General features: G+C 41.4%; 1 protein-coding gene across 3 annotated transcripts; it reads left to right on the top strand.

Annotated features, from left to right (window-relative positions):
• The first annotated feature begins 535 nt into the window (after positions 1–535).
• On the top strand, positions 536–20,393 carry TEX26 (testis expressed 26). 3 transcript variants are annotated; one of them, XM_064493230.1, is made up of 7 exons: positions 536–700; positions 3,299–3,380; positions 8,407–8,572; positions 9,793–9,949; positions 15,313–15,489; positions 17,194–17,355; positions 20,186–20,393. In XM_064493230.1, the coding sequence occupies exons 1-7, from the start codon at positions 559–561 to the stop codon at positions 20,245–20,247; spliced, it is 948 nt and encodes a 315-aa protein (XP_064349300.1). In that variant the 5' UTR covers positions 536–558; the 3' UTR covers positions 20,248–20,393. The 3 variants fall into 3 exon arrangements, with proteins under 3 accessions (XP_064349300.1, XP_010975436.3, XP_064349301.1); XM_010977134.3 differs by having other exon boundaries at positions 539–700; positions 3,296–3,380; XM_064493231.1 differs by lacking the exon at positions 536–700 and adding an exon at positions 1,027–1,099 and having other exon boundaries at positions 3,296–3,380.
• Positions 20,394–24,863: the final 4,470 nt, after the last annotated feature.

Here is a 24,863-nt window from a genome sequence, read left to right as displayed (position 1 = left end):
TGTCTTCTCTGTGCACCCGCGTGGGTAATAGCTGCGTCCTAACCTGGAGGCATTCAATATTACTAAGCACCTACTATGCGTCAGATTTTCAGGTAGGTGCCAATAATATGAATATAAAAGGCACTCCACATGCTGGGAAAACTCTAACATACTTGGGGGTGGGAGACAGTTTCATCTGTGGGGACGGAAGATCAGTTCAATCGATAATCACAAAACACGGTTTTCGGTGCCAGGAACGTGGCCTTGGGAGGAGAAAGGTGTCACAAACATCCCTGCTCTCTCCTCTTTCCAAGCACACTTTTCTTTCACCTTCCTCCCTCTCCTAATTCCTGTGCTCACTTCAGTCTAATCTCCCCGTGCTCCTCTCCCCAGATACACAAGACAATGCGCAGGAAAGCTCATTGCATGAACAATACAAGTACACGAAAGTAAGGTATTCATGTTACTGGGAACACATCCTTCTGCTTTCCGAACCCGGTCCCCCAGCCGGCCTGGTTAAGCGCCCTGCACCTCGCTCCACGCGCCCCCTGGTTGAGCGGCTGTACCGACCTCGTCTCCATGGCGACGCGTCACAAAGCAGCCGCGCAGCGCCCAGTCCAGCTGGCGGAAGGGGCCCCGCGACGGCCTCTTGGGGCAAGAATGGCACAGCCTGGGCCCGAGACTCTGTGCCCCTCTCAATATGGGCACAAGATCCAGCCAAGTAAGTCTGCGGACCCTGCCAGCCGGCGGGGCGGGGGCGGGGCCTCTCCTGGGGATGGGATACCCTGGGCAAGGCTGCTTGCGTCTTTAAGGGTGTGTGCCTGGCTCTTACGGGTGGGACTCACTTTAAAGAGCGGCTGGGAGTCAGGGAGAATGAGAGAGTGTTCATGACCTTGTCTCTTCCCAGCTCTATGCCAAACCTTCTGCCAAACCTCTCCCTAAAACGCTCAGGTGCTTTTAAATACTCCATGAAATGCCCAGGAGGGGACAGGAGAAAAGGACTTGTGCCTTCAGGAGAACAAGGCCAAAGACAAAGAAGGAACGGAGATCAGGAGCTTTGAAGAGAGCAGACGCAGCGGGAGCCCTGGTCCCAGGCAGGATCTGGGAACCAGCACGGAAGGTGGGAGGTGCAGGACGCAGACAGGCGACCTCCCGGTGGGTCTGCAGAGGCAGCGCCCCGTCCCCCACATGTCTGTAGCAGGGGCTGGGAACTCTGCCTGTTCAGCTGTCGCTTCTAACCTTCACTGATTTTTCTTTCAAAGTGATTTTGTATTCGACAGAGGGAGTGCTTTGGATGCTCATTCTGCATGCAAATGCAGCTGGTTTACTAACTCAGCTTTTTGTGTCAGCCAGGGCAGAGCCACTCTAGCTGTGACGCTAGTGGCATGATTACTGTGTAGTCAGCTCCGTCCTGGCCTTCCTCACAGCAATAATAACCCACCACAGCCCTCTAGCTGGGTGATTGTAGCTCCCTGGAGGCTGCAGAGCAGTGGGGACTGTTCAATTGCAAATTCCCTAGAACTGCAGTCTCCCAGGAATGAGTGAAATGCATACTTTCATTCCATTCATCCTTTTGTAAATTAAGGATAGCAAATGAAAATAATTAATACTAAAATATTTACAACACTGACTTTCTCTATGGCGTCAAGGCAAAGAGGAGAGGCAGGGCGGGGGGCAGTGGTGGAGAGCCTCCTCCCCAGGACTGGCCCCACAGCAGCCCTCCTGAATCTCGCCCTCTCTTTCCAGTCACCCTGTCTTGGTTTCTTTCACTGTCTGCTCACTCACCCTTTTCTTGTCTGGAAAAGCTGGAGTACTCCAAGCTTTATTCTTCTTGGTTTACCAGCCTCGTGTGAGCGGCCACATCCTGCCACAGGGCTTCAAGTCTACATACAGGTGCTATGAATAGCCCTCTAATCTTTACCTCTAACTCAGACACTCTCCCTAATTCTCAGACTAAAATATCCATCCGTCTACCAGATGCACTTGGATGTCACCAAAGGGCTTCAAGCTCAAAATGTGCGCAGTTACACCCCTTGTCCTCCTAGACTTTAGAAACTCAGTTGTGGGGAGGGGTGGGTCCTAGCTGCTCCAAGTAGAAGGGAGGGCAGCCTCACTGACACTTCAATTTGATGACCAGGTCTCACTGATTCTGCCTCCAGAGTTCCGCTTCCCCTGGGGGAGTCTGCCCCTTCATAGCCAGTCTTGAGTCTCTAACGGCTGCTCTGTGCTACTTCCTCTTCCGCTGCTGGAAGGGTCACCCTCCAGAAGGCAGGCCTGAGGGGTCGCTGCTCAGCTTTTGTCTCAAAATAGGATGAGGCTGATGATGACGACTCTGAGCTAATTGCTACTGAATTATTACTATCGACTGGGCTCTTAAGTGCTGTATTCCTTCCAGGGGCTGCCATAAATTACCACAAACTGGTGGCTTAAAACAACAGAAATTCATTTCCTCACATTTTGGAGGCCAGAAGCCCGAAATCAAACTTGGGGGACCCTGGGTTTCAGCCTTTAGACGTCACCTCCTCTAACGACACTCCTTCCCTTGTTGAGTTCATCCACTCTCACGGCTTTAAAGAACGTCTATACCACAGAGTCTTGCACCGTTACGCAAAGGATGAATTAGAGCTGGACCAGACGGGTTAGAGGGGTTTCCCATATGATGCCATTAGGTGACAGAACAGAAGGACACTTTGTGTGAGATGAGCCCATTTTTGTAAAACACAATGGTGAGAACTAAAAACCAAACGCTAATGTATTGATATCCTTCTATATCCATCTGTATCTGATTATATCAGCAAGTATAACAATTTGGAGAGAAACATGCAGAGTCCTTAACGTGGGCTGCCTGGGAGGATGCGGGGGGGGGGGGGGGGTGGAGACGGATAACAAGCAGGGAGAGGCAGGAGCAAGGAGAAGGGTCCAGGAGAGAACCTGGCACGTAAGCCATGACCCCTTTTGTGTAAAATCAGTTTGCATGCTTACACGAGACTCATGAAAAGTCAGGCACTAAAACATTGATAGTATCTTAAGATGATAGAATTTCAAATGAACTGTCTTCTTTATTTTTCATGTATTGCTTAAATTCTTTAAAATAGCTCATGTGAATTCTCAAGAAAAACAGTAGAGGGAGGAAACTCAGATAATTAAACTGAGTTTCCCCTCTTTCCTAGCAGACGTCACAAGTTGGTGCGCATTCTTTTAGACTCTAAATTCCTACACAAAATGTTTGCCTCTCGTAAAATTAGTTTAATTACTAAAACCATTGATCAAAATATGCTAGTTTGCCACACTTAAGACTGTTTTATTGTACTTTTAGCAGCTGATACCAGTTGGGATTCCTATGCTACCACCATGAAGACTGCGTTCACACCTAAGACTGGAGCAGCGCCTGCTTTAATTCGGTACATCCCTCTTTTGAGTCTTTCATTTGTTCATTTGTCTTCTATTGCTCAGAATCCAAAACCAACAGAGAGCAATCAGAGAAGGCTTATAGAAAATACACTTGGATAAGACCCACTGCACACACAGGTCTCCTCTAACCATCAGAGAGGGTTTGCCCTCCAGTGTCCCAATCTCTTACAGAAAAATTAGGAAATTAACACACGAATCCTTCATAAAGTCACTGTGTATTGTGCTTTACTCTAGAGACAGTATATTACTGATAGAATTGTGCTACCTAAACATGGAGCATGAATTGAGTCCATTACCTGGTGTATAGTAGGCAGATGGAATGAATAGATAAGTGATTCACTGTTAGCACTCCCATCACTAACACTAGTCTTGGAGGCTAGAACAAGGCCACAGTCCCCTTACCCTTACCTTCACTCTTCCAAATACTGCTTCCTAAAGCAACTTCTCCTCCAATTCCACTTGAACCGAGGGTGGTGGAAATTTCTCTCCATCCGCTGTCTCTCTAAGCTCCTTGGCGGCTGAGGGAGGGCGGGGTGTGGAAAGCTGCTGTCCTTCATTGCATCGGTGGTAAGGGGGAACTCAGCATGGGGGACCTTCATTGCCCGTGTTTACTCTGTAAATTGTTTCCAATATGGAGCTTCTTTTCACCTTAAACGTTCATGTTATTGAGAAGCCAAACAGAGTCTTGGAAAGACAGAGGCGGTGCAGTCAGGAAAAAATGGGTTCCAACCTCAGCTCCCTGCTCTAATCCATATTCTCTCTGCTGCCTTAGGCGAGGAACAAGCCATCTAGGGCTCAGTTTTATGGTTGGCTAAGTGGGAAGGGTGATTCCTGTCTAAGGTAGTCGTTCTGAGGGTGCATTAAAAGCTCTAGACAGGTGACTAGCATGAGGAAGTTATCTCAAACTTTTTCATTCATTTTTTTCCTCAGCATAATATAAGACAGAATTCCAAAAAGTTCAGGGCTGCAAGACTCCTGATTCCTGAGTTATTGGCTATCCCACTGAGTCACATTATGTCCCCTAACTGGGAGATTTATCATCTGACAGTAACAATTACTCCAGCTTCCCAGATGGTAACAGTTGTCTGAAGAAGAAACATTTGGGATGAAAGCCAAAACCAAATGGGTACTTACGGAGTCTAGGTCAGTGGTCTTCAAATTCATGTATTTTTTAAGTTCACAGAAAAGTTAAGTTCTCATCATAAATTAAAATAGTTGTAAAACATAAAACTTCCAGGCCCTCCTAAATATTGACATTTTAAAACAAAACCGTTAAATCATTTCTTTAAACATAAGCAATGGGATATAAATATAACCACCTTAAGCAAATTGATACTCACTCTGGTCCTTTTAAAAAATACATACAAACAAGCTCTTCTTTAATAGAAAATATATTTCATTCTCTTTCCTTCTTGAACTGTTGTTACTCCCGCTCCACTTCCTCCATAGAATTTTACCCTGCTCTAATATATTTTGTGTTTGAAAGCAATTTATTGATCACTCCATTATATTTCTTTGCAACTATTTCAGTATATTAATTGAAATTAATTTTTAAACATGTTATATGATCCTAAGTATTGAGTCATCACAATTATTTTTGGTACAGAATTGCTCAAAGCAATAAATACATTACAAATGTTAATAATTACTAAATGCAAAAAGTGAATTTTTTTGGAATTGCATCTTAATGAGATAAATGGGGTTGTTTTGTTTTCAATCACTTTATGTCTCCAGATTTGAGTGTTATTATTTTTGGAATGAGACCACATTCTGCACCAATTTTTTCCTGCTTCTTTCTTTTTTTTCAGTTTATAAATGCTACTATTGAGAAACCTTGTTCACATAATTAAGTCAATGTGAATGAAACGAGTTTTAGTATAGTACTGTCATTCAATACTCTGAACTCTTTGTGAGTTTTATGCCAAAAATCACAAGGCAGCTTTTAATGATTGATCAGCAGACGGTTGGTTGGGTGCGCCTTCAGTTTTATTGAAAGCAAATAATTAGATGGTTTGTCATCCAGTTATTGAGTTATTCCCTATCTTATTTTCTGAGAAATATGCCAAAAAGGCATGTCTTATCAAATGATAATTAAATTACATCTGTTACTCCTTCACTTGGGAGAAACTTGTTTAATATTATGTACTCAAAAAGGACTTGGAAAATAGGAACATTAATTTCAATAAACATTTCCCAATATAATCTGTGCTTTTTGTTTTAGTAAAAATGCTTTTGTTGTGACATCCCTTTAATGTATTTTTATCAAAATATTCGAGGTGAAGATTCAACTCATACAATTTACATCATGTTTACCTAGCTGGTAAAATCAGTCCTTATTGTCCAAATAAATGAAATTAGGCTTACTTCCTGTTAAAATAAAAATCTGACTATACTTCCTGCTCAAATAAATGTTAATAATTGTTAGGACAGGGAAAACGAGACATTATTCTCAGCCACACCAGTCTACAGTGGACCTACATTCAGAACATCCCCCACTGGCCATAATATATGTTTTGAGGAATATTATGAAAACGACTAATAAATTATGGAATGCATATTTTAGAGAAGATTATTAAAATTACACAGAAGTGTAAAAAGATTCAGATCTAACATGATTAATTATGTCCAAGTAATAAAAATAATGCAACGAAGTGTGTAGCTAAATATGTAAGTTATCTGAGAAGTGAATATGATTTAAAAAAAAAATGAGTTTCCTTAGCTGATTACATTCTCATGTGTGTAGAACTCTGGTGCTTGACTTTGGGAAATAGTTAAATAATATCATTCATAAACATGAATGGAACAATTCATTGATTTCTTTAGACACCATATCAAACATTTACTATGCGTTTAATGAAAGAGAAGGTTATGTATGGTGAATATTAATAGTCTGGCAAATCTGCATATACTTTCATGTATTGTTAAATATTTTACATCATAAAATAAAACGAGGACTGGCTATATGGGAGTAAATATTTCATAATGTGTTTGGGTTAAAACACTAGATTTAAACACCTTATTGAATGATAAATACAAAATCTGAAAAAAATAAAGATCACAAGATTTTTATGTACCAGTTTTATGCAGTGAATCTTTAAAAATTTGATTGTCTTAGAAAAGATTCCAGTTACATGGAAAAGAATCAGCATTGCCACCCTGTACTGCTTCGTCTCCTCAGAGGTGCCCTTCTTTCCAGCTAATGACATATCCTAGGGATTTTCAAAAAGCTGGAAAAAATGCTTACTTTTAAATATGTGGGGCAAAGAACCATTTTAAGCGTTCTATGTTCTATATTCTCTGCTCTGCTTTTTAAGCTTCTCTTTAAAGAGGCATGAACATTTTATAATTGTTAGGACCGGGAAAATGAGACGTTATTCTTAGCCACACCAGTCTACAGCGGACCTACATTCAGAACATCCCCGCACTGGTCGTAATGCTCTGCTTATAGCCCACTTTTCACTCTTGACCTAGAACAGCAAGCCCTAGGCAGGTGTACGGAATTTGGATTACAAGGGGGTTCCCTGAAATCACTATAACATAGTTTCCCTTTGCCAGGCACCCCTCTCACGGTTGGAGGCTTACACCCAGGGGTAAAATGCACCTTAGTGAGATCTTTAGTCAAGTTGGGAAGGGAGAAAGCGGTGAGGGAAAGAAAAGACCCGCAGAGAGATGCAGCTTTGTTCTCCGGTAGATCCATGTTAGGAAAGTGTATACTGAGAAATGGAGATGTGATCATCGATCCCTTTAAAGCTAATCGTGCTGTGTTCTCCTTGGAAAATCTTCATCTACCTTGGATGAGTTCAGTTTGATTTAGGACCACAGTCCTACTTGAATCTGCATATCTCAGAGACACGTGAGACAGTCCGGCATCCAGATGTATCCCACTTTCCAGATGTTTGGTTTCTTACAGATGTAACCTGAATCTAAAAAAGCCCCCTTTGTTGAAAAAAAGTCAATATGAAATATTTTAGACATACACAAAGGAATATACAATAAATCCCCAGCAATCATCCAGCTGCAATAATCAACAACACGTGGACTTTTTTATGTACATCCTCCATCCAGCCTTCCCCCTGGATAATGTTGAAGCAAATTCCAGACATTACATCCTGTCGATTCTAAATATGTTTTTATGTATATCTGAGACCTAAGGATTCTTTAGAAAAAAAATTAACAATACCATTATCTCACCTAAAAAAGCAATTCCTTAATATCCAATAGCCAATCAGCAATAAAATTTTCCCTAGTTGCCTGATAATTAAAAAAAAAAAGCAACAGTTGTTTAGAAATTAAATCCAGACATGGTCTATGCATTTCATTCTCTTACTTCATCTAATCTGCAGGTTCCTCTGCTTCCCCCGCCCCCAAGAATTTCTTTGTTGAAGAAACAGATCATTGTTCCAGATCTTTCTAACTTCATCCCTCTCATGTCATTTTAAAATATCCTTTTCATGTATTTCCTGTAATGTGGTATTCCAAAGACTTCATCTGATTCAGGTTGGGTGTTTTGGCAAAAATATTTAATAGGTGGTGTTGTGTATGTGTGTCCAGAGCACACACTCTCTGCTGGTCCCTCTTTTGGAAATGTGAGTGGCAGTGGCTGATCATGGCCTAGTTGCATTATTTCACTGGGGACTTGCAAGCCAGTGGTATCCTAGTTCTTATATTTCTTCCTTTTATTAACTGGAATGCTTCTGTAGAGAGTAACTTTTCTTCACCGAGTATTTGGTTACACTGAAGTACTGTTTTTAAGGAAGAGTACTCAGCTTTTTAAAAAATTAATTTAAAAGTTAATAAATTTCAGATTATTCTTTTAAGTTCATATTAGAACTCCCATACTTTTTGTTAGGAGCATCCTAAGATACAGGATTGCTTCTTTTTAGGGAGATCTGGAAATTAAATGGTTTCTGGCATCAAGTCTTAAGCCAACCAAGCTTTTAAAAACTATTTGACAAGTATACTGTGGTGAGATTTGACATTTAATCACTTACTCTAATTTCCACTCTTTCCTTGTAGTCAAAAAGGCACCAGAAGATTCGGATATGCGTATTCACTTAGGGATCCTATTCACAACCAGACACAGTACAATGAAGAGTATGTTTGGAAACCATATTCTAAAGAAGATTTTATCAACACTGGGACTTCAAGAGGAACCAGGAGCCACAAATCTCACCTCAGTAAAGTGAGCTAATATCTACATGTCTTTTGAATTTAATATTGTATCAATAACCCATAAGAACGAGAGTGTGACTATATCCCAAAGATCCTACATCACCTACAGCTACGGTCCTTCTTTGACTATTTTTTGCCCACCTTCTCACAGTTATTTCTAACTACATCTCCCTTATCCCCCTGAATAAGAAAAAATATTTTAATTGAAGTAAAATTCACATAGCATAAAATGAATCATTTTAATGTGAACAAATCACTGGCAATTAGTACATTCATCACGTCCTGCACCCACCACTTCTATCTCACTCCAAAATATTTTCATCACCCCAAGAGGAAACCCTAGTTCCCTCTCCCCTAGTCTCTCGCAGCTTCCAGTCTGCTTTCTGTTTCTATGGATGACATAGTCTGGACACTCAATGTGTGGAATCATGCAAAATGTGACCTTTTGTGTGTGGCTTCTTTCACTTAGCATAATGTTCTCAAGGTTCATTCGCATTGTAGCATCTGTTAGTACTTCATTCCTTTTCATGGCTGGATAATATTCTATTGCATGTACACACAACCATTTGTTTATGCATTTATCTATTGATGGACATTTGGGTTGTTTCCATCTTTTGACTTTTATGAACAAAGCTACTGTGAACAGGCACGTGCAAGTATTTGGTATGAAGCGTTCTCAAACCACCAGACCCTTCATCATTCTGTTGACTATCCAGATGCTCTTCTCCTGTCCACCAAAGAAACTCATAGATTCTTCAAGGCTCAGCTTAGAGAGAGTCATATCTAATTCCCTTCTCCTCTAGGTGGAAGTAACTGACCCTCTCTCTGTTTTCTTGGTGCTGTGTACCCTTCTACCATCATAAAAGGCAATGCTCAGTCGTAGGAAAGGGTTGCATTTATTTGGCTGCCACTTGGAATGGTGCCACCTGGAATGGACTCACCTTGACACATTCAATAGATAATAAGGCAGCAGAATGGTCAGGATTTGATGACTGAAAGGATGTAAAAAGGAAGAGGAATGAATGAAGGATGATATTCCTGTTTTGTTTTTTACTTAGATGGCTGGGTCTGAACTGATGCTGTTCACTGAGCTGGCACTTGCAGGGGGACTGGGTTTGGTGGGAAGGGCTTGGGGGGAAATGTGAGCACAGCTGAAGACATGTTGGTTGAGGATATGTCCATTAGGTGAACCTATGTGGATTTTCTTGAAAATTTTGTTTATATTGATAGGACTTCTTTCTCTGGACGCTACCTCAAGGTCAATCAACAGCATCAGTAAAGAGCTACTTCCCTTGGAAAATCGCTGCTTCAATGGACGAGGTTAGGAAAGCAATACCAAATCAGTTTATTTCCCATACAAGGAGAGACTTTGTGGACAGAACAGAAGGTAAATGTTCGTTTTTTTCCCTCTCCCTGGCAATGTGTTAGGCACTGGAGTCACAGTGGTTAGCAACACAGATGTAGTCTCTTCCTTTAAGGAACTCACAGTATAGACACGGAAAAGGGCAATTGAGTGAACAACAGTTGAACAGAAAAAGGTGCATGTTGTGGGAAGTGCAGGGTGCTGTGGGTACATAGTAGGACATCCAGCTAAGGTGGGGAGGAAGATCAGAAAAGGCTTGTTGTCCAAAGGACAAGGATGAATGAGCCAGGAGAGGAGGACAAGGTCGAGTTAAACATGCTGTTTTCAATTCTTAACTGCTGTTTACTATTTTTAAATTACTTAAATTAAAATTACTTTTATTAAACTGATACATGCATAAAGGTAAATAGTTACCTAAAGCCTCACAGGAAATAGCAGTTCCGTGACCCATCCCTCTCCTCTCCCGGTTTTACTCCCATTGGCAATTTCCATTCTTTCAACTATTTCTTCTTATGTGAGCCTCCATATTTAAAATCATATGCTTATATTGCTATTTTTGATTCATCAATTCTAGACATTATTGTTGACTTCCTGTTATAGTAACTGAGGATTTGGCCCTCCTATAATTCTTTCTCACTCCCCCTCCATCCATCCTCTCAATATAATTATATTACAAATTTTGGGTTAATTCAATTGCTAGTGTTTATATTATGATTACAATGATGTGATATATCATGATTATGTAAATATATACCACTGAGCCAAATGATATTTTATGATTGTTTCCTTTTAGTTTTCCTTTTTTATTTTGTTTTTTATCAGTTAATAATTGACTTTTTAAAATATGCTTAGTTTTCTATGTGCCTGTCACTATTTTTTCCAAATACTTTGTTACACATTTACCAAGATTTTCTCCAAACATGGTTTCAAACATTTTATCAGTTTGAGTATTTTCCCGGAGATGATCTTTCTGACACCCTCCGACATTCCCCTCCTATCTAGACTGGTTGCTCTGTAGGTTTGCTGCCCAGCTGGGCCCTGGGACTTCTTATTTCATCATTCTGGGCATTTCTTTGGCCTCTGCCCACATGGATCTGGTTTCCTCCTGAATCCACATGTTTCTCTTTCTTACTTCTTCTCCCTCATTTTGCTGAAGCACATCTTCCAGTTGCTTCCTAAGAAAGGATGAATGGGAGTGACTTTTTTGACTGTGTTCTTCCCAATCTGGAAATATCTTTGTTTCTTCCTTACACATGTTTGATAGTTCGGCTGGATATAGAATTCTAGGGTGATAATCATTTTCCCTCAATGCATCCCTCCAAATGACTCTAGAAATCCAGGATTTCTATGGAGAACACTGACGCCATTTTGATTCCTGATTCTTTTGTATTTTTCCCACTGGAACCTCTTAGCATCCTCTCTTTATTCCTGACATTGTGAGATTTCACAATTGTATACATTAGTGAGAATCTTTTGCATTCATTATATTAGACAGTCAGAGGTCCTTTCAATCTAGAGACTCATGCCTTCAATTATGGGAATTGTTTCCTGCAGTTCTTTTTTAATTAAAAAAATTTTTTGGCAGGGGAGGTAATTAGGTTTGTTTGTTTGTTTGTTTACTTACTTACTTATTTTACTGGAGGTACTGGGGATTGAACCCAGGACCTCATACATGCTAAGCACGTGCTCTACCACTGAGCACGTGCTTAGTGTCCTCCCCCCTCTATTGTTTTTGTTTTACTCTTTCCTCCACTATTCAGTAAGCACCCCAAAGACCTTTATTCACTCAGGGTCTAGTGCAGTATGTAGTCCAGTCTGGTGTATAGAAGGTGATCTGTAAATTATGCTGAATGATGGAGAGAATGTATGGAAGTACATGTTTTGAAGCTAGATGGGTATGGAGTTAAAAGACCTTCATACTTGCAGATGAACACTGAGGGTCATGGAAAAACATTTGAAATGTCAGCATTCTTAAAAGATGTCTTTGAGTTTCCAATCAAAGTCATCCTTTCAGCATGCACAAATCACCATTTCCCCATGTGCGGATAAATACCCAAGACCGTCAGGACTCCCTCCTAAATCTCTTACCTCCATCTGCTTCTCTCCCTCCCTACGGCCACTGCCTTAGATCAGGCTACCATCATCTCTCCTTGGATGACTTCTCATCCACTCCATTCTCCAGCTTTGTCTCCTCTAGTCCACTGTCCACCCTAGCACCGTTGTGAGTTTCCAGATATGCAAATTGACATCACTGTCCAGCTTAAAATCCTTCAGTGAGCCCTCCACCCCCGGCCCCACATCATTCTCAGGATAAAAGCTAAATGCCTTAAGATGAGCCCTATATAATCTGGCCCCTATCTGTCCCCATACGCTTTTTGAAACCAACTGCCTTCTGCCTTCCAGGTTCACGACACCCCTGCAGCTTCGTGCCCTTTGCACACGTTGCCTCCTCCCCATGAAGACCTCTCCCTTCCTCCTTTTAGTTGACACCTGTCCATAATCTAAGTTTAAATGTTAGCTTTATTTCCCTTCTCTGATCCCCCAGGTTTGAATTGGTGGCCTTGCCTTTTTTTTTTAGACCCCATTCTTACCTCTTCTGCAGCATTTATCAAATAATATACTGATTATCTTTTTTTGTATCTGTTTCTCTAATACCTTAAGCTTCTGAAGCACAGGGACTGTGTCTTGTCTTTGTATCCTCATTATTGAATTAAGGCAAATGGGTGAGGCGCACTTGAGGTGCTTATTTCCACATTCAGACTTGAAGAACTTGGCTTTGATGAATTAGAAGAGCAGAGAAAAACAGCAGAACTAAGCTCTCACTTGGCTATAGATTATGTGTCCATGGTCCTAGTGGTTCTGAACAGTCCTTGCTGTAGATTTACTTTTGGAAGGGGCCTTTCTGCAGATGTCCTGCCTAATCTTAAAGGGCCAGCTATTCCCTTTTGGTTAGAACTACTCAGTATCACCTTTATCAAGTGGAAAAAAACCAGTGGGTGCTGATCTCCTGAGGGGCGGGGCTGGTCCCCGGGAGGAGTCCAGGCCTCAGGGGCATGGATACCACTGGGTCAGGTTATCTTCTCTATCCAGACTTCAACACCCCTACATGGACTTCGGGTGCTGGTCAGGTCCTTTTGCTTCAGGAACTTCTCCTCTTAATAGTCCTGAAGGAACTCATTAACACTAAGTTTTACAAAGATAATAAAACCATTAGTTGAGAAGGACTAAGAACTTAGAGTTACCTTAAGCATATATCACTTAAGCGGTCACTAGAGTGTGATTCAGATTAATTGCTAACTCACGGCAATTACATTTCCATTTTTTCTCTTTTGTTCACTCATTAATTTAGTAAATACTTAATGAGGTCTATTACTGTAATAAGTACTGAGGGTCAATGAAGAATAAGACTTAATCTTTATCTTCAAAGGAGCTCACAGTAACTCTAAAGCCTGATTTTTGTCTTTTCTGCTGGTCCATCTTGCCCACTTGGACCAGCATCTCAAGACCCTTTACAACCTGGTTCCTAACTTGCCTCTCCTGCTTCACCCTCAGCTACTCCTCCCTGCCCTGGGCGCCTCACACTTCCACCAGCTAGACCACATTTGGCGAGCACACTGTGCATCTTTGCTTCCGTTTCGACCCATCGTCAAAACACGCCTTCCACTGCGTCTGCCTTTTGATGCTCGTCTTCCTCCACTTCCACCAACAGAGCCCATCACACTGTCTCTGGGCTTCTGCAGCACCTTGTCCAAAGCTTAGAGTCAGTGATTCTTAAGCAAACTGGAAGCTTGTTCACAATATAAGTGCCTGGGTCCCACTTCTAGAAATTCTCAATGTCTGAGATGAGGTTCAGTGGGTGTATTTTGGAAAACCCTTCCTAGGTGATTGTGATGTATCATCTCCAGGTGAGAACCACAGTTCCAAGTGTTACGGCTGCAAGATATGACATTCCATATCTGTGTGTCCTGTACGTAGCTCTCTAATCATACCAGTTTGAGGTGAATGATGACTTAATTACCTTTAACTTTGGCACAGAATACATATAGGAACTGAAAACATTTTCTTTTGAGTGGTAGCTGGGGGAGATGGATAGGCATTAAGCATTTCAGCAGGAACTGGTTTATGAATAAAGCTATGAGTAATTTACAAAAACCAAGTTATAGGTGGTGCTTCCCGGAAACAATACAGATGACTTTCCAAAATATCTTAAGGAATGTCCTGATTTTTCAGCCCTCAAGTTTTCTCCTCCCTGTAACCTTGTCCTCTCCTCGGGCGGTTTATGAGGTCGTTATGAAGGCCATTCGGTAGCCACGTCCTGTGTTCCTAAGTCATCTAAATTAAGAGGCGGCATGTAGTGAAACTCTTTCCCACTGTGCTGATCTAGACAGAGGTCATTTTTTAAAAATCAATATTAAAATGCACTTGGGTGCCAGTAGATGACATCACATATTGTTTGATATACAATGTGCATTTGAGTTTATTCTGGAAAGACCTGTTGAAAAACTAATTTGGAAAAAGAATTGAGTTAGTGTCACCGGTAATTAGCACTGTAGTGACACTGCTCATGATACTCATTAAAGTTGGTGTTGTGATTAAAGTTGGTGTTGTGTGATGTGTGTCTGAACCAACATTTTGCAGCAAGAATTCAGGGTGAACTCATTCTATGACTCTCTCCTTGGCTAATCTGGTAGTGTTCGTGGAAACTGGTGTTTAGTCAGTGCTTCAGAGGTATTTAATGATCATATATTTAATGAATATTTATTAGCACAGTTATTTCAAAAAATAGTGCCTCATCTGCTAATGACAGTGCTGTTACCTAACCCTCCATCGGCAAGGCTCTTTTCCTCTGCCCCCAACTCAGGTTGCCAGATTTAGCAAATGCAAATACAAGACATCCAGTTAAATTTAAATAGTGATATATAGTAGATAAAAAATAAGTGCTCATCCATGCTTACACTAAAAAATTATTCACTGCTTATCTGAAATTCAAATTTAACTGGCATCCTATTTTTATATGGCAACCATAGCCTATCTAAAATCTCTCCCTCTGCTCCCCAACCCCTGGCCCAGGGACTAGGCAAGACCACTGGAGGGAGGCATGCTTTCAGCAGCAAAAGAGCACTCCTAACTGATGTGAAATTCTGCATTAGAAACTGCTTTTAATCATTTAAGCATATACTTCCTGTGCCTGATAAAGCAGAAAATTATTTCTTGGTTGAAATATCCATAAAAAGTACATTGACCATACCTCTAAATGTAAGAAGAGTGGGTTTCAGTGTGATGAATTGGAAGCTACCGCCAGAAGCAAAGCAGAATGAAAATACGATGCTATTTGGAAATAGCATACAAGGAGTAATTATTGCCTTCTGTTTGTACCCCCACCCCAGCTCAGAAGATTAAGCAGCATTCTCAGATGTTTCTAGAAAGGAAAAAGTTACTTCCCCAACCAGCAGACACTGAATTTCGACGGAATTACCAAATTCCAGCTAAAATTCCTGAGTTTCAGGATTTTAGTTTCAAATACGGATGCCACTCAAGCCTATCCATTGCTTCTCAAGGTCTAGGTAAGCACACTCGTGGCTTTTTTTTTTTTTTAATTGAAGTATAGTTGATTTACAACACTTGTAGCTTTTAAAACAAATTCATAGACTATCATGGAGAATGCCAGTGATCCCTGCATGGAATTAAAACTGTGACTGTGGCACCAAGCCTCAAACCCGGGGGCTGAATAAATCTCAGAAGAGAACTGACTGCTTATGCCGTGAAATGAGTACATCTTCTGCCTGGAAGGGACAGTCACTGGGTTTGGGGGACACGTTCCCCTCATCAAATAAAAGGGTGGATTTATAGGCTATAAAACGATGGGGGAAAAGTTTAGATGGGAATCCAATTAGACTTGTCAGTTATTCACTGGAAGTTTATCCACATGGCACATCCTTCAGGCATCTTGGGATTTAGCAACCATTCTACTTAGGTGCTCTTTTATGATCCTCATTCCTATTGTTTTCAACAGAAAAGTTTTTAAAAGTTCCATGACCAAGCCACCTTCAAGTTCCTGGTTAAGAGGATAATTTGATGTCAGTCTTGAGACAGTGATTCACTCCTGGCATGGAGCTGAGATCAAGTAGTGCTTTAAACAGACAAAACCACAGAATAGAAGCTGAGCATCTTGGGGTTAGAAGGCAGCCTAGAAGTAATGTATGAGCCCCTTCTCCCCCATCCTTGCCCAAGGGTGATACTGTACCTGTTCAAACTCTTCACGGGGGTTGCCCCACTCTCCAAGGTAGCTCCTTCGTGCTTGGATTCGCCACCTGTTTGAAAGTTCTCAACAGCTGGAACTTTCCTTGCTAAACCTCTGGCCATTGGTTCTATTTCTTCCCACAGAGGTTAACTATTATGAATTTACTATCCTGTGAAAACCTGACTATATGCCCTCCATATTCTCCACTTAAATCATTTCCAGACCCTACAAACACTCTTCTCAGGATATAGCGTCAAGTCCCCACCAGTGCCTGGTCCCTCCTACTGGTTAACAGTCCCTCTAAAAGGGACGCCTACACCTGAAAGCAGTACTTAAGACGTCCCTGAAGTTGACAGAGGTTGCAGGTTGCAGAAATTAGATACTCACGTTAGGTCTTCATTGTTTGTTTCTCATGATGACTCCATGACTATCAGAACCCACCTGAAATGAGCAATATTCAGGACCAAGTATGTATGGGCTTGGTTTTGCTTGCACCTCGTCCCTCCATTGGGGGATGTGCAGTGAACGCTAACGGTGAATATTATCATCCTTCCAAACCGTCCATCCTGAGAACCCTAGATCCCTGAAGGAGGCCTGTCTGTCTGTCAGTCCACATCTGCACAGGAGATGGCATGAAAGAGAAGGAAGCTTCTGTTTATTCAGCAGGTGGTGAATGCTACCAACCTAACATGCTGACCTGCATGCTACCATCCTAACATGCTGACCTGCAGCAGAGCCAATTTCAGGGACAACTTCTTTTCTGAAAACAGTGGTCAAAATCAATCTTCTGGCCATCATCTCTAACCACTCCCACTCCCACCAGAAACAGTCCTGAATCCCAGCAGCTCTGCACAGCACCGGTCATGGGAGATGTCATTCATATAGCTCCACCCTTTCCAATACCATTAAGGATGCTGATTAAGTCCCAAGTTGGGTTCAGGGCTCTCAGGTGCATCCCACAAACAAAGGCACAAATTCTCTGCTCAGTGACAGCCTCCTTTTCTTTCCTTCCTTTGCATTCTTCTAGTCCCTTCTGTCCTGTACAGCCACTTGAGGAATCAGGAGCGCACGAAGAAGCAGACCACGTACCAAAGTGATTACGGGAAAGCCTACCTGGATTTCTTAACAATTCTAAACTCATTTACTCCCTCTCAAGTCACAGAGTACCTTCAGAGCGTTTCCTACAAAGGTAAGATGAGGTCTTGACTTGTGCCCGAAACCCCTTGTCATTTTCCAGTGTCCAGAATGGAGGCTAATGCTTTTCAGCGGAGGGCTGAGTGAGGATGCAAGAGAATAAACAGCCTGGCAGATACAAGCGGCTGAATTATTATCACCTCAACTTAAATCATTTTACTGGGTTATTCCTCTTGGACAGTATAGAAGCCCAGAACAGGTACATTTTAGAAGAGAGGGGAAGTTTCAGCATAGTGGCCTAAGATGGGGGCTGGGAGTTGGCAGGGTAGTGGGGTGAGGGTGGGCTTAGAGAAAGCCACAAATAAAGCTGGGGAAGAAGGAAGGAGGAGTACCTGAGGGTAAATATTTTGTTTCCAATAACTCTGTATGGCTAGTTTTCGTATTTATCACTCGAGGAAATTGAACTCGGTGTCTTCAGAGGCCATTCTGCTTTAAACACAGCTTTCTTCTCAGTGATTCACACCACTCAACAACTCGCCCTCTAGGCTCTGTTATCCATCAGTGAAGACTGTCATCTCCCAGCCTGTCGCCCCTTGAAAGGCAAAATTATCTGAAATCTGATTTTCAGAAATTTTCAGCTCTCATTCCCTCCCCATCTCTTCCTCCAGTTAAAACTCCCATGAATATGGCTACCCAAAGGGTATTTCTTCCTTGGTGTGACTTTCAGTATTGTTCAGAAGACATTTATTTAGTCACTCAATAAACTTCATTGATTGAATACCTTATCATATGCGCTTAATACAAAGATAAATAAAAAATGCTTCTTGTCAGGGAACTCACTGTTGGGTGTGGGAGACAGACGTAGTTGTAACGTCATAAGCTCGTAATCGAAGCCATCTCTGGGTATATCAGAAGCCTGCAGAGGGGGTACTCCCTACCCTGTGGGTCGACCAGGGATCAGGGAAGGCTGCTCAGAAGAGGCTTCCTTTAAGTGTTAAGAATGAAGGGGCAGGAGAAACAGGGCCCTTCCTAAGCAGGGAGAACAGCATCAACAAAACCCCAGGGGCGTGAATCTGCCTCTGTAACATGATGAATACGGGTGGCATCTGAATTACAGCTGGTAGCCTTTTTGAACAGTTATTTAATTTGACACAATCGCATCTTTTTTATAAATTCATGCCAAACCTGGTTCATCTTTCACGCTTATCTTTGGTATCAGAAAAAAATTTTTTTGCTCATTTAAAATGAACTCCGGTATGAGATTTAAAATAAAGGCATTTTAGGCCTCAAATGAAGAGGATTGAAAATAGCAAACGCTGACAATCCAAAGCAGTACGTCTCTGGTAAGAGTACCAAATAGCACAGGCACTTTGGAAACAGATCTCACAGTTTCTGATAAAGTCAAACATATTCCGACTTCATGACCCCAAATCCCTTTCTGGATATTTATGCAAGAGAAAAGAAAACATACATCCACAGAAGGACTTCTGCGACAACTTTTATAATCACTTCATTCTTAATAGTCTCAAACTGGATACAACCCAGATCTCCATCAGCAGGATAATGGAAAAATAAGCTGGTATATTCACAAAATGAAATACTACCAGACAATAAAAAAGAGTGAATTACTGATGTATTCAACAAAATGTATAAACCTCAATAAGATTATGCTAAGTGAAAGAAGCTGGACACAATACATTTCATATAATTTCATTTATTCGAAAGTCTACAACAGGCAAAACTTACTTATGATGAAGGAAATCAGAACTGAGGCTGTCTTGGGGCAGGAGTATGACAGGTCTTTCTGGGATGGTGGAAATGATCTATATCATTATGTGGGTGTGGGTTACACATATGCAGGTGTCAACCCATCAGCCTGAACAGGCAAGATCAGTGCGTTTCACTTCATGAAAAGTCTGGGGTCAGGAAAGGTATGGAGAAGGGTGGGCATGGTTGAAAATTAAATGTGAGATCACAGAAAGAAATAAATGCAAAAGTAACTGGAGACTACACCAGGAACACACATACGCGCACACACACACACACACACACCCCTGATGTCTAGCCCTCAGGTGGCACTCATGACCCTGAGCATGGTACCAAGGACACTGACCATGACAACATGCTATCTATCACTCACAATCTTCCTTTCTCTTAGTTTTGGCTGCACAGATGACAATTGCTAGGAGTGACAAAGTTTTACGGTATACAATTTAAAAATACGTAATTAGGATTAGAGAACCATAGATACTCAGAATCAGACAAGATTCATCAATTTCCAGATGAGCAAACGGAGGCCCAGGGAGTTGAAGGCCTTCCTATGGTCAGTTATCACTCAAAGATCTCAAAGCCTGCTAACACTGGTGGGCAGATAAGCAACCCTGGCTTCGATGAAAACCCTATTGTTTTGTGTCTCCTGGCATCACCCAGTCATAAGAGGGTAAGGCTGTACCATTTCCTGAGTGTCTTATAGGGACCACACACTGTCTAGGTGCATCACACGTAGCCTGCCTTGTCCATCCCAGCAACTGTGCTAGGTGAGTACCATCACCTGTATTCAAAGATGAAATGAATAAATGGATGTGGCAGGTGAGTCACTTATACTTGTCAGCCCAGAACTGAAAGCCAAGTTTGTTTCATTCCAAAATCCATGCGCCTTCCAGCAAGCTTTGCTGAACCCTTGAATATTACTTGTTCTTTTTAATCAATAATTACACAATTGTGCCTTTAGCTATTAGACACACTATCCTTTGATTATTTTGGTCTCATCAAATTCGTATATACAGTACTATTATCAGATATTTGCCTGCTTCCTAGGATTTCTCTCTTTAGCAGTTAAATAGTTATATGGAAATTTTCATCCTGTTTTTCTTCATAATTTTCAGACCGACAGATTCTTGATCGCTTTATTCGCTCTCACTGTGACGTCAACAAAGTGATGGAATGAAAAAGGAAAATAGTTCAAATGAAGAAAATCTGAAAATAACTGGGTTATTTTCTCAATAATCAAGGAAAAATAAGATCTAGATTGTTCTAAATATAACTTCGTGTAAATGTGTTTTGTTTTATTTTTAAACAATAAGATCATTTAAGGCGGAGATTTTAATATAATGTTTTTTCCTGTTCTCTTTTGAACACTCAATTTATGGTTTCAGTTTTGATTTCCTCTTTGAACCAAGAATTACGTGGAAGAGATTTCTTAATTTTTCAATAATTAGAGGATTTTAAAAAAAACTTTTTAGTGTTGATTTTCTATTTGAAAGTTAAAAAACAAATCTCTGCTTTGAGAAAATTAGCAAAGTGTTTTTTATGCCAAGTAGTAGCCAAGTAGGAGATTACTTTGTGTATTACATGACTATCAGAAGAAAAAAATGTATGGTTTATTGTGTTTTTCAAGTCCCTTGTATCTTTGCCTTCATTGTATGTTTGAGCTGTCAGGATCTGAGACCATAATATTAAAAACATTCCACAAGAAAAGTGTTTTCATCGCTGTCTCCTCGTATCTCTGGGACTTTTGCTGTATAGATTTGGCTGCTGTGTTGTTTATCAATGCTTATGACTTACACAGAGCTTCTTCATGGAGTAACTTTTTCCCATTACCTGTTGCTCTCCTTTGACCCTGTTAATGATTTTGACCTTGAATTATATTTCAGTTGGTACTCATGTTGCCATTCATGCTGGGGTATTTTTTTTCCCCTTAGTTTTTCTTTTTTGCCGTTTATGTCTTTCTTGGAGTATTGGGGACTGTAGCTGTAGCCAACCAGTAATTTCATATGAATTTCTCCTTAGTTTAGTACGTTTGCTGCGGGGCTTCCTGTCCTCATAACACTCTCCAAGGCATAGTCCATATTCCAACAGGATCTTGACCCAAATACTGAAAAATGAGTAGCCTTTCATTCAATAAATATTTATTGAACACCTACTATGTGTCAGGCAGTGTGGTAGGTAATGGGAATTCACTAGTAGTGAAAAGACATGCATGGGGCTTATGTTCTAGAGGAAGGGACAGATCACAAACAAGCAGAAGTGAACAGTATAGTTACAAAATGTAAGTGCCACACACAAATCTAAGCAGTGCGGTGACTGGGGGGCTCCTGTGGGGAGGCCTCGTTTAAGCTGACTGGTTAAGAGGAGAAAGAGCCAGCCGCGTGAAGAGATGGGGCAACAGCTTGCCGGGCTTGGGAAAACTGTTTCAGCACCCTAAAGTAGCCCCTTGCTTCACCTGGTTGACCCTCCCCTATATCTTTCATTTCTTCTTTGGAGACAGTTTTGGTATTCTAAGGGCAGGACAGCCCCAAAAATCCACCATCTGGTGGGACTGTAGTTGGGTACAGCCATTATGGATATTTCTTAAAAAACTAAAAATAAACTTACTATATGATCCAGCAATCCCACTCCTGGGCATATTCGAAAAGTTACATGCACCCCAATGTTCACAGCAGCAATATTTACAATAGCCAGGACATGGAAGCAACCTTAATGTCCATCGACAGATGATTGGATAAAGAAGTTGCCACACACACACACACACACACACACACACACACACACACACACACACACAGGAATACTACTCAGCCATAAAAAAGAATAAAATAATGACATTTGCAGCAACATGATTGGACCTGGAGATTGTCATACTAAGTGGAGTAAGCCAGAAAGAGAAAGAAGAATACTATATGATATCACTTATACGTGGAATCCAAAAAAAGAAGGCAAATGAACTTATTTATAAAACAGAGACAGACTCATAGACATAGAAAACAAACTTATGGTTACCAAGAGGGGAAGAGGGTGGAGAAGATAAATTGGGAATTTGGGATTTGCAGATACACATTACTGTATATAAAATAGATAAACAACAAGGTCCTACTGTATAGCACAGGGAACTATATTCAATATCTTGTAGTAACCTATAATGAAAAAGAATCTGAAAAGGAATATATATATATATATATATATATATATATATATATAACTGAATCACTAGGCTGTACATCAGAAACTAACACAACATTGTAAATCAACTGTGCTTCAATTAAAAGAAAGCCAGCATCAGCTCCATTGCCTTGCAGCAGACAGCCTATGGATGAGTGCTACCATCCACCGGACTGGAAACAGAAAGCCATCCTACAAACAGACTTGTAGAACAGGTAAGTGACTGCCACTCCAGAGCCAGAAATACTATTATAAACACAGTATTGGGGTGCACTACTTGACAGACTTTTTCTTTAGGCACCAAGGTAAACTGAATTATTGTCCCTGATTCTTCACCTTTCCCCATCTCCACACTCTCGGCTGTGTGACTCTGCAGTCCCTCCTACTACAGCTGGACCATATTTCCCAAGCCTTGGGCTGTAAGCTTGGTCATGTGACTTGTTTTAGCCAATGGGATATTAGCAGACATGAGTCTGGGCTGCCTACTGGTGCCAGCAGGATGTGAGAGGCTGGTATTAGGAGGTGGGTCTTTTGGAGGTGATCAGGTCGTGAGGCAGAGCAGTCATGGATGGGGTCAGTGCCCTTATAAGAGAAACCCCACGGAGCTCCCTTCTGCCACGTGAGGACACAGGGGAAAAATGGCTGGCTGAACCGGAAGGTTCCCACCCACCAGCAAATCTGTTGGTGCCGTGATCTTGGAATTCCAGCCTCCAGAACTATAAGAAATAAACATTATTGCTTATAAACTACTTCGTTTATGGTGTTTCAATATAGCAGCCCAAATGGGCTTGTACAGGCACCCCAGCTGACCTACCACCGTGACCCACAGACTGTGCGTGAGAAATAGTGCTTTTTGTTGAGATTACTGTAGCAGTAGCTAAGTGATCCAGGGCACGGTGTTTATTTAGATGAGATTTCTCTAGAACCCTCAAGATGAAGTGAAAGGCTTGGTAGAATCCGTTTTCCCTCTGAAAAATATTAAGCCTGGTCATCACTGACAAATGTGTACTGTTTAAACAGTGATTGTCTTTTAAGACAGGAGAGTGTGGCTGTGGCTCTTTTGTATTTTAAAACCTGCCAAATGGTGAAGGCATTTTAAACATTGAACACTTCAAAGGTTCTCAGGAGGCCAGTGGCCACTACTTATTTTAATATGCCAAAGATTGTGAATGAGTGCTTTAATGTGGTTCCTTTTTCAGAGCAGATTGTCAAGACCAGATCAGTCAGTGCCGTTGACGTGCGTTAATTATGTAGCACGCGTACCTTCATTATTATATTTCAAAGAGAGCAGCATTTCAACACAGATAACGATTCTGAATTTTTTTCCCTTGCGGTATCCCCTGATAGCTCTTTTGATTCTCCTTCTAACCTCCTGCAAAACTCACCCCCTCCATCCCACCACACACACATCCAATCAGAAAAAAAGTATATCGAGCAGGTTTCCAGGCTTTCCAGAAACATCTGTTCTTTGTTTTTAACCTCTTGGAAAAAATGGTTCTATAAATAGGTTTAAACTTGTTCTATTTTGTTTAAAAAATGCTTTCAGGAATGGAAGAGTAGAAGAGTAACATCACTTTAAACTGAAGACTGCAATAATTTGTTAAAAAAAAAAAAAAGGGAAACATCACAATGGGGACTATGTAGTCGAGTTTTCATCATGTGCTAAAAATCTCCCGTCTGTATGGGAGGTGTACCAGCCAGCGCAATGCTTCTCAACTTCGGCTGCACAATAGAAGAGCCTGGAGAGATTTCTAAACTCCTGATGCCCAGACTGCTCCCTGGACCAACTGCATTGGAAAATCTAGGGATGGAACCTGCAGCAGTCTGCTCTAAAGTTCCCCAGATGGTTCTGATGCACAGCAAAGAGGAAGCCCCATGGACCTAGGGGAGCAGCAGTCGCACCTGCTAAGTTTAAGCTGATGGTTCAGTCAAGGTGTAGGCAGGAAACAGAATCCACCCCGACCTGTTTCACATGATGGGACTTAAATAAAGGAATACCTCTGAGGGTGAGGTTTGCAGAGACTAGCAATGGCAGGAAGCTGTTACCAGCTCTGGGCCTGAATGGACAGTGTGACTGGAGCTCAGTGAGACCCAGATGCATAGGGGAGCCACTGTCCCCTGGGGGCTGTGGTCAGGGAGCGATAGAGCCCTGGCCAGAGACACAAAACAGGGAGAGACGGGGAAGAAATACTCCATTCTGGCTTCTCCTTCCCTCTGATACAGTCTGAGCTCCTGCCAATGGCTCCCACTGACCAGACCCAATGCGCATCACTAGAAAGGTATTGAGGGAGATGCAGCCCAAAGGCTCAGCCCCCAGTGGCACAGAGGGGGCTAGAGGAGGGTATTAAGGGCATTTGGAGGCCAAACAGAATATAACCTACACAGGCAGCCGGGCTTTCTGAACCGAAACCAGAAGCAGAGTGTGTGGCCAAGTATACTGAATATGATTTCTGAATGAAATTTTACAGAATGCTTTACAAAATATAAAGTGAAATTATTCATTCATTTAGAGAATCATCTTAAAAAATAATCACATTTCATGAAATTGGGATTGTTCCAGAAAATCCAAGGTGTATGATTATGAGAGTTTAAATTTTATCCTTCATTCAACATTATTTTAAAATA

The sequence above is a fragment of the Camelus dromedarius genome, chromosome 13, assembly GCF_036321535.1.
Source record: "Camelus dromedarius isolate mCamDro1 chromosome 13, mCamDro1.pat, whole genome shotgun sequence".
Taxonomy (NCBI): Eukaryota; Metazoa; Chordata; class Mammalia; order Artiodactyla; family Camelidae; genus Camelus; species Camelus dromedarius.
This window is presented reverse-complemented; position numbering and strand designations above follow the sequence as displayed.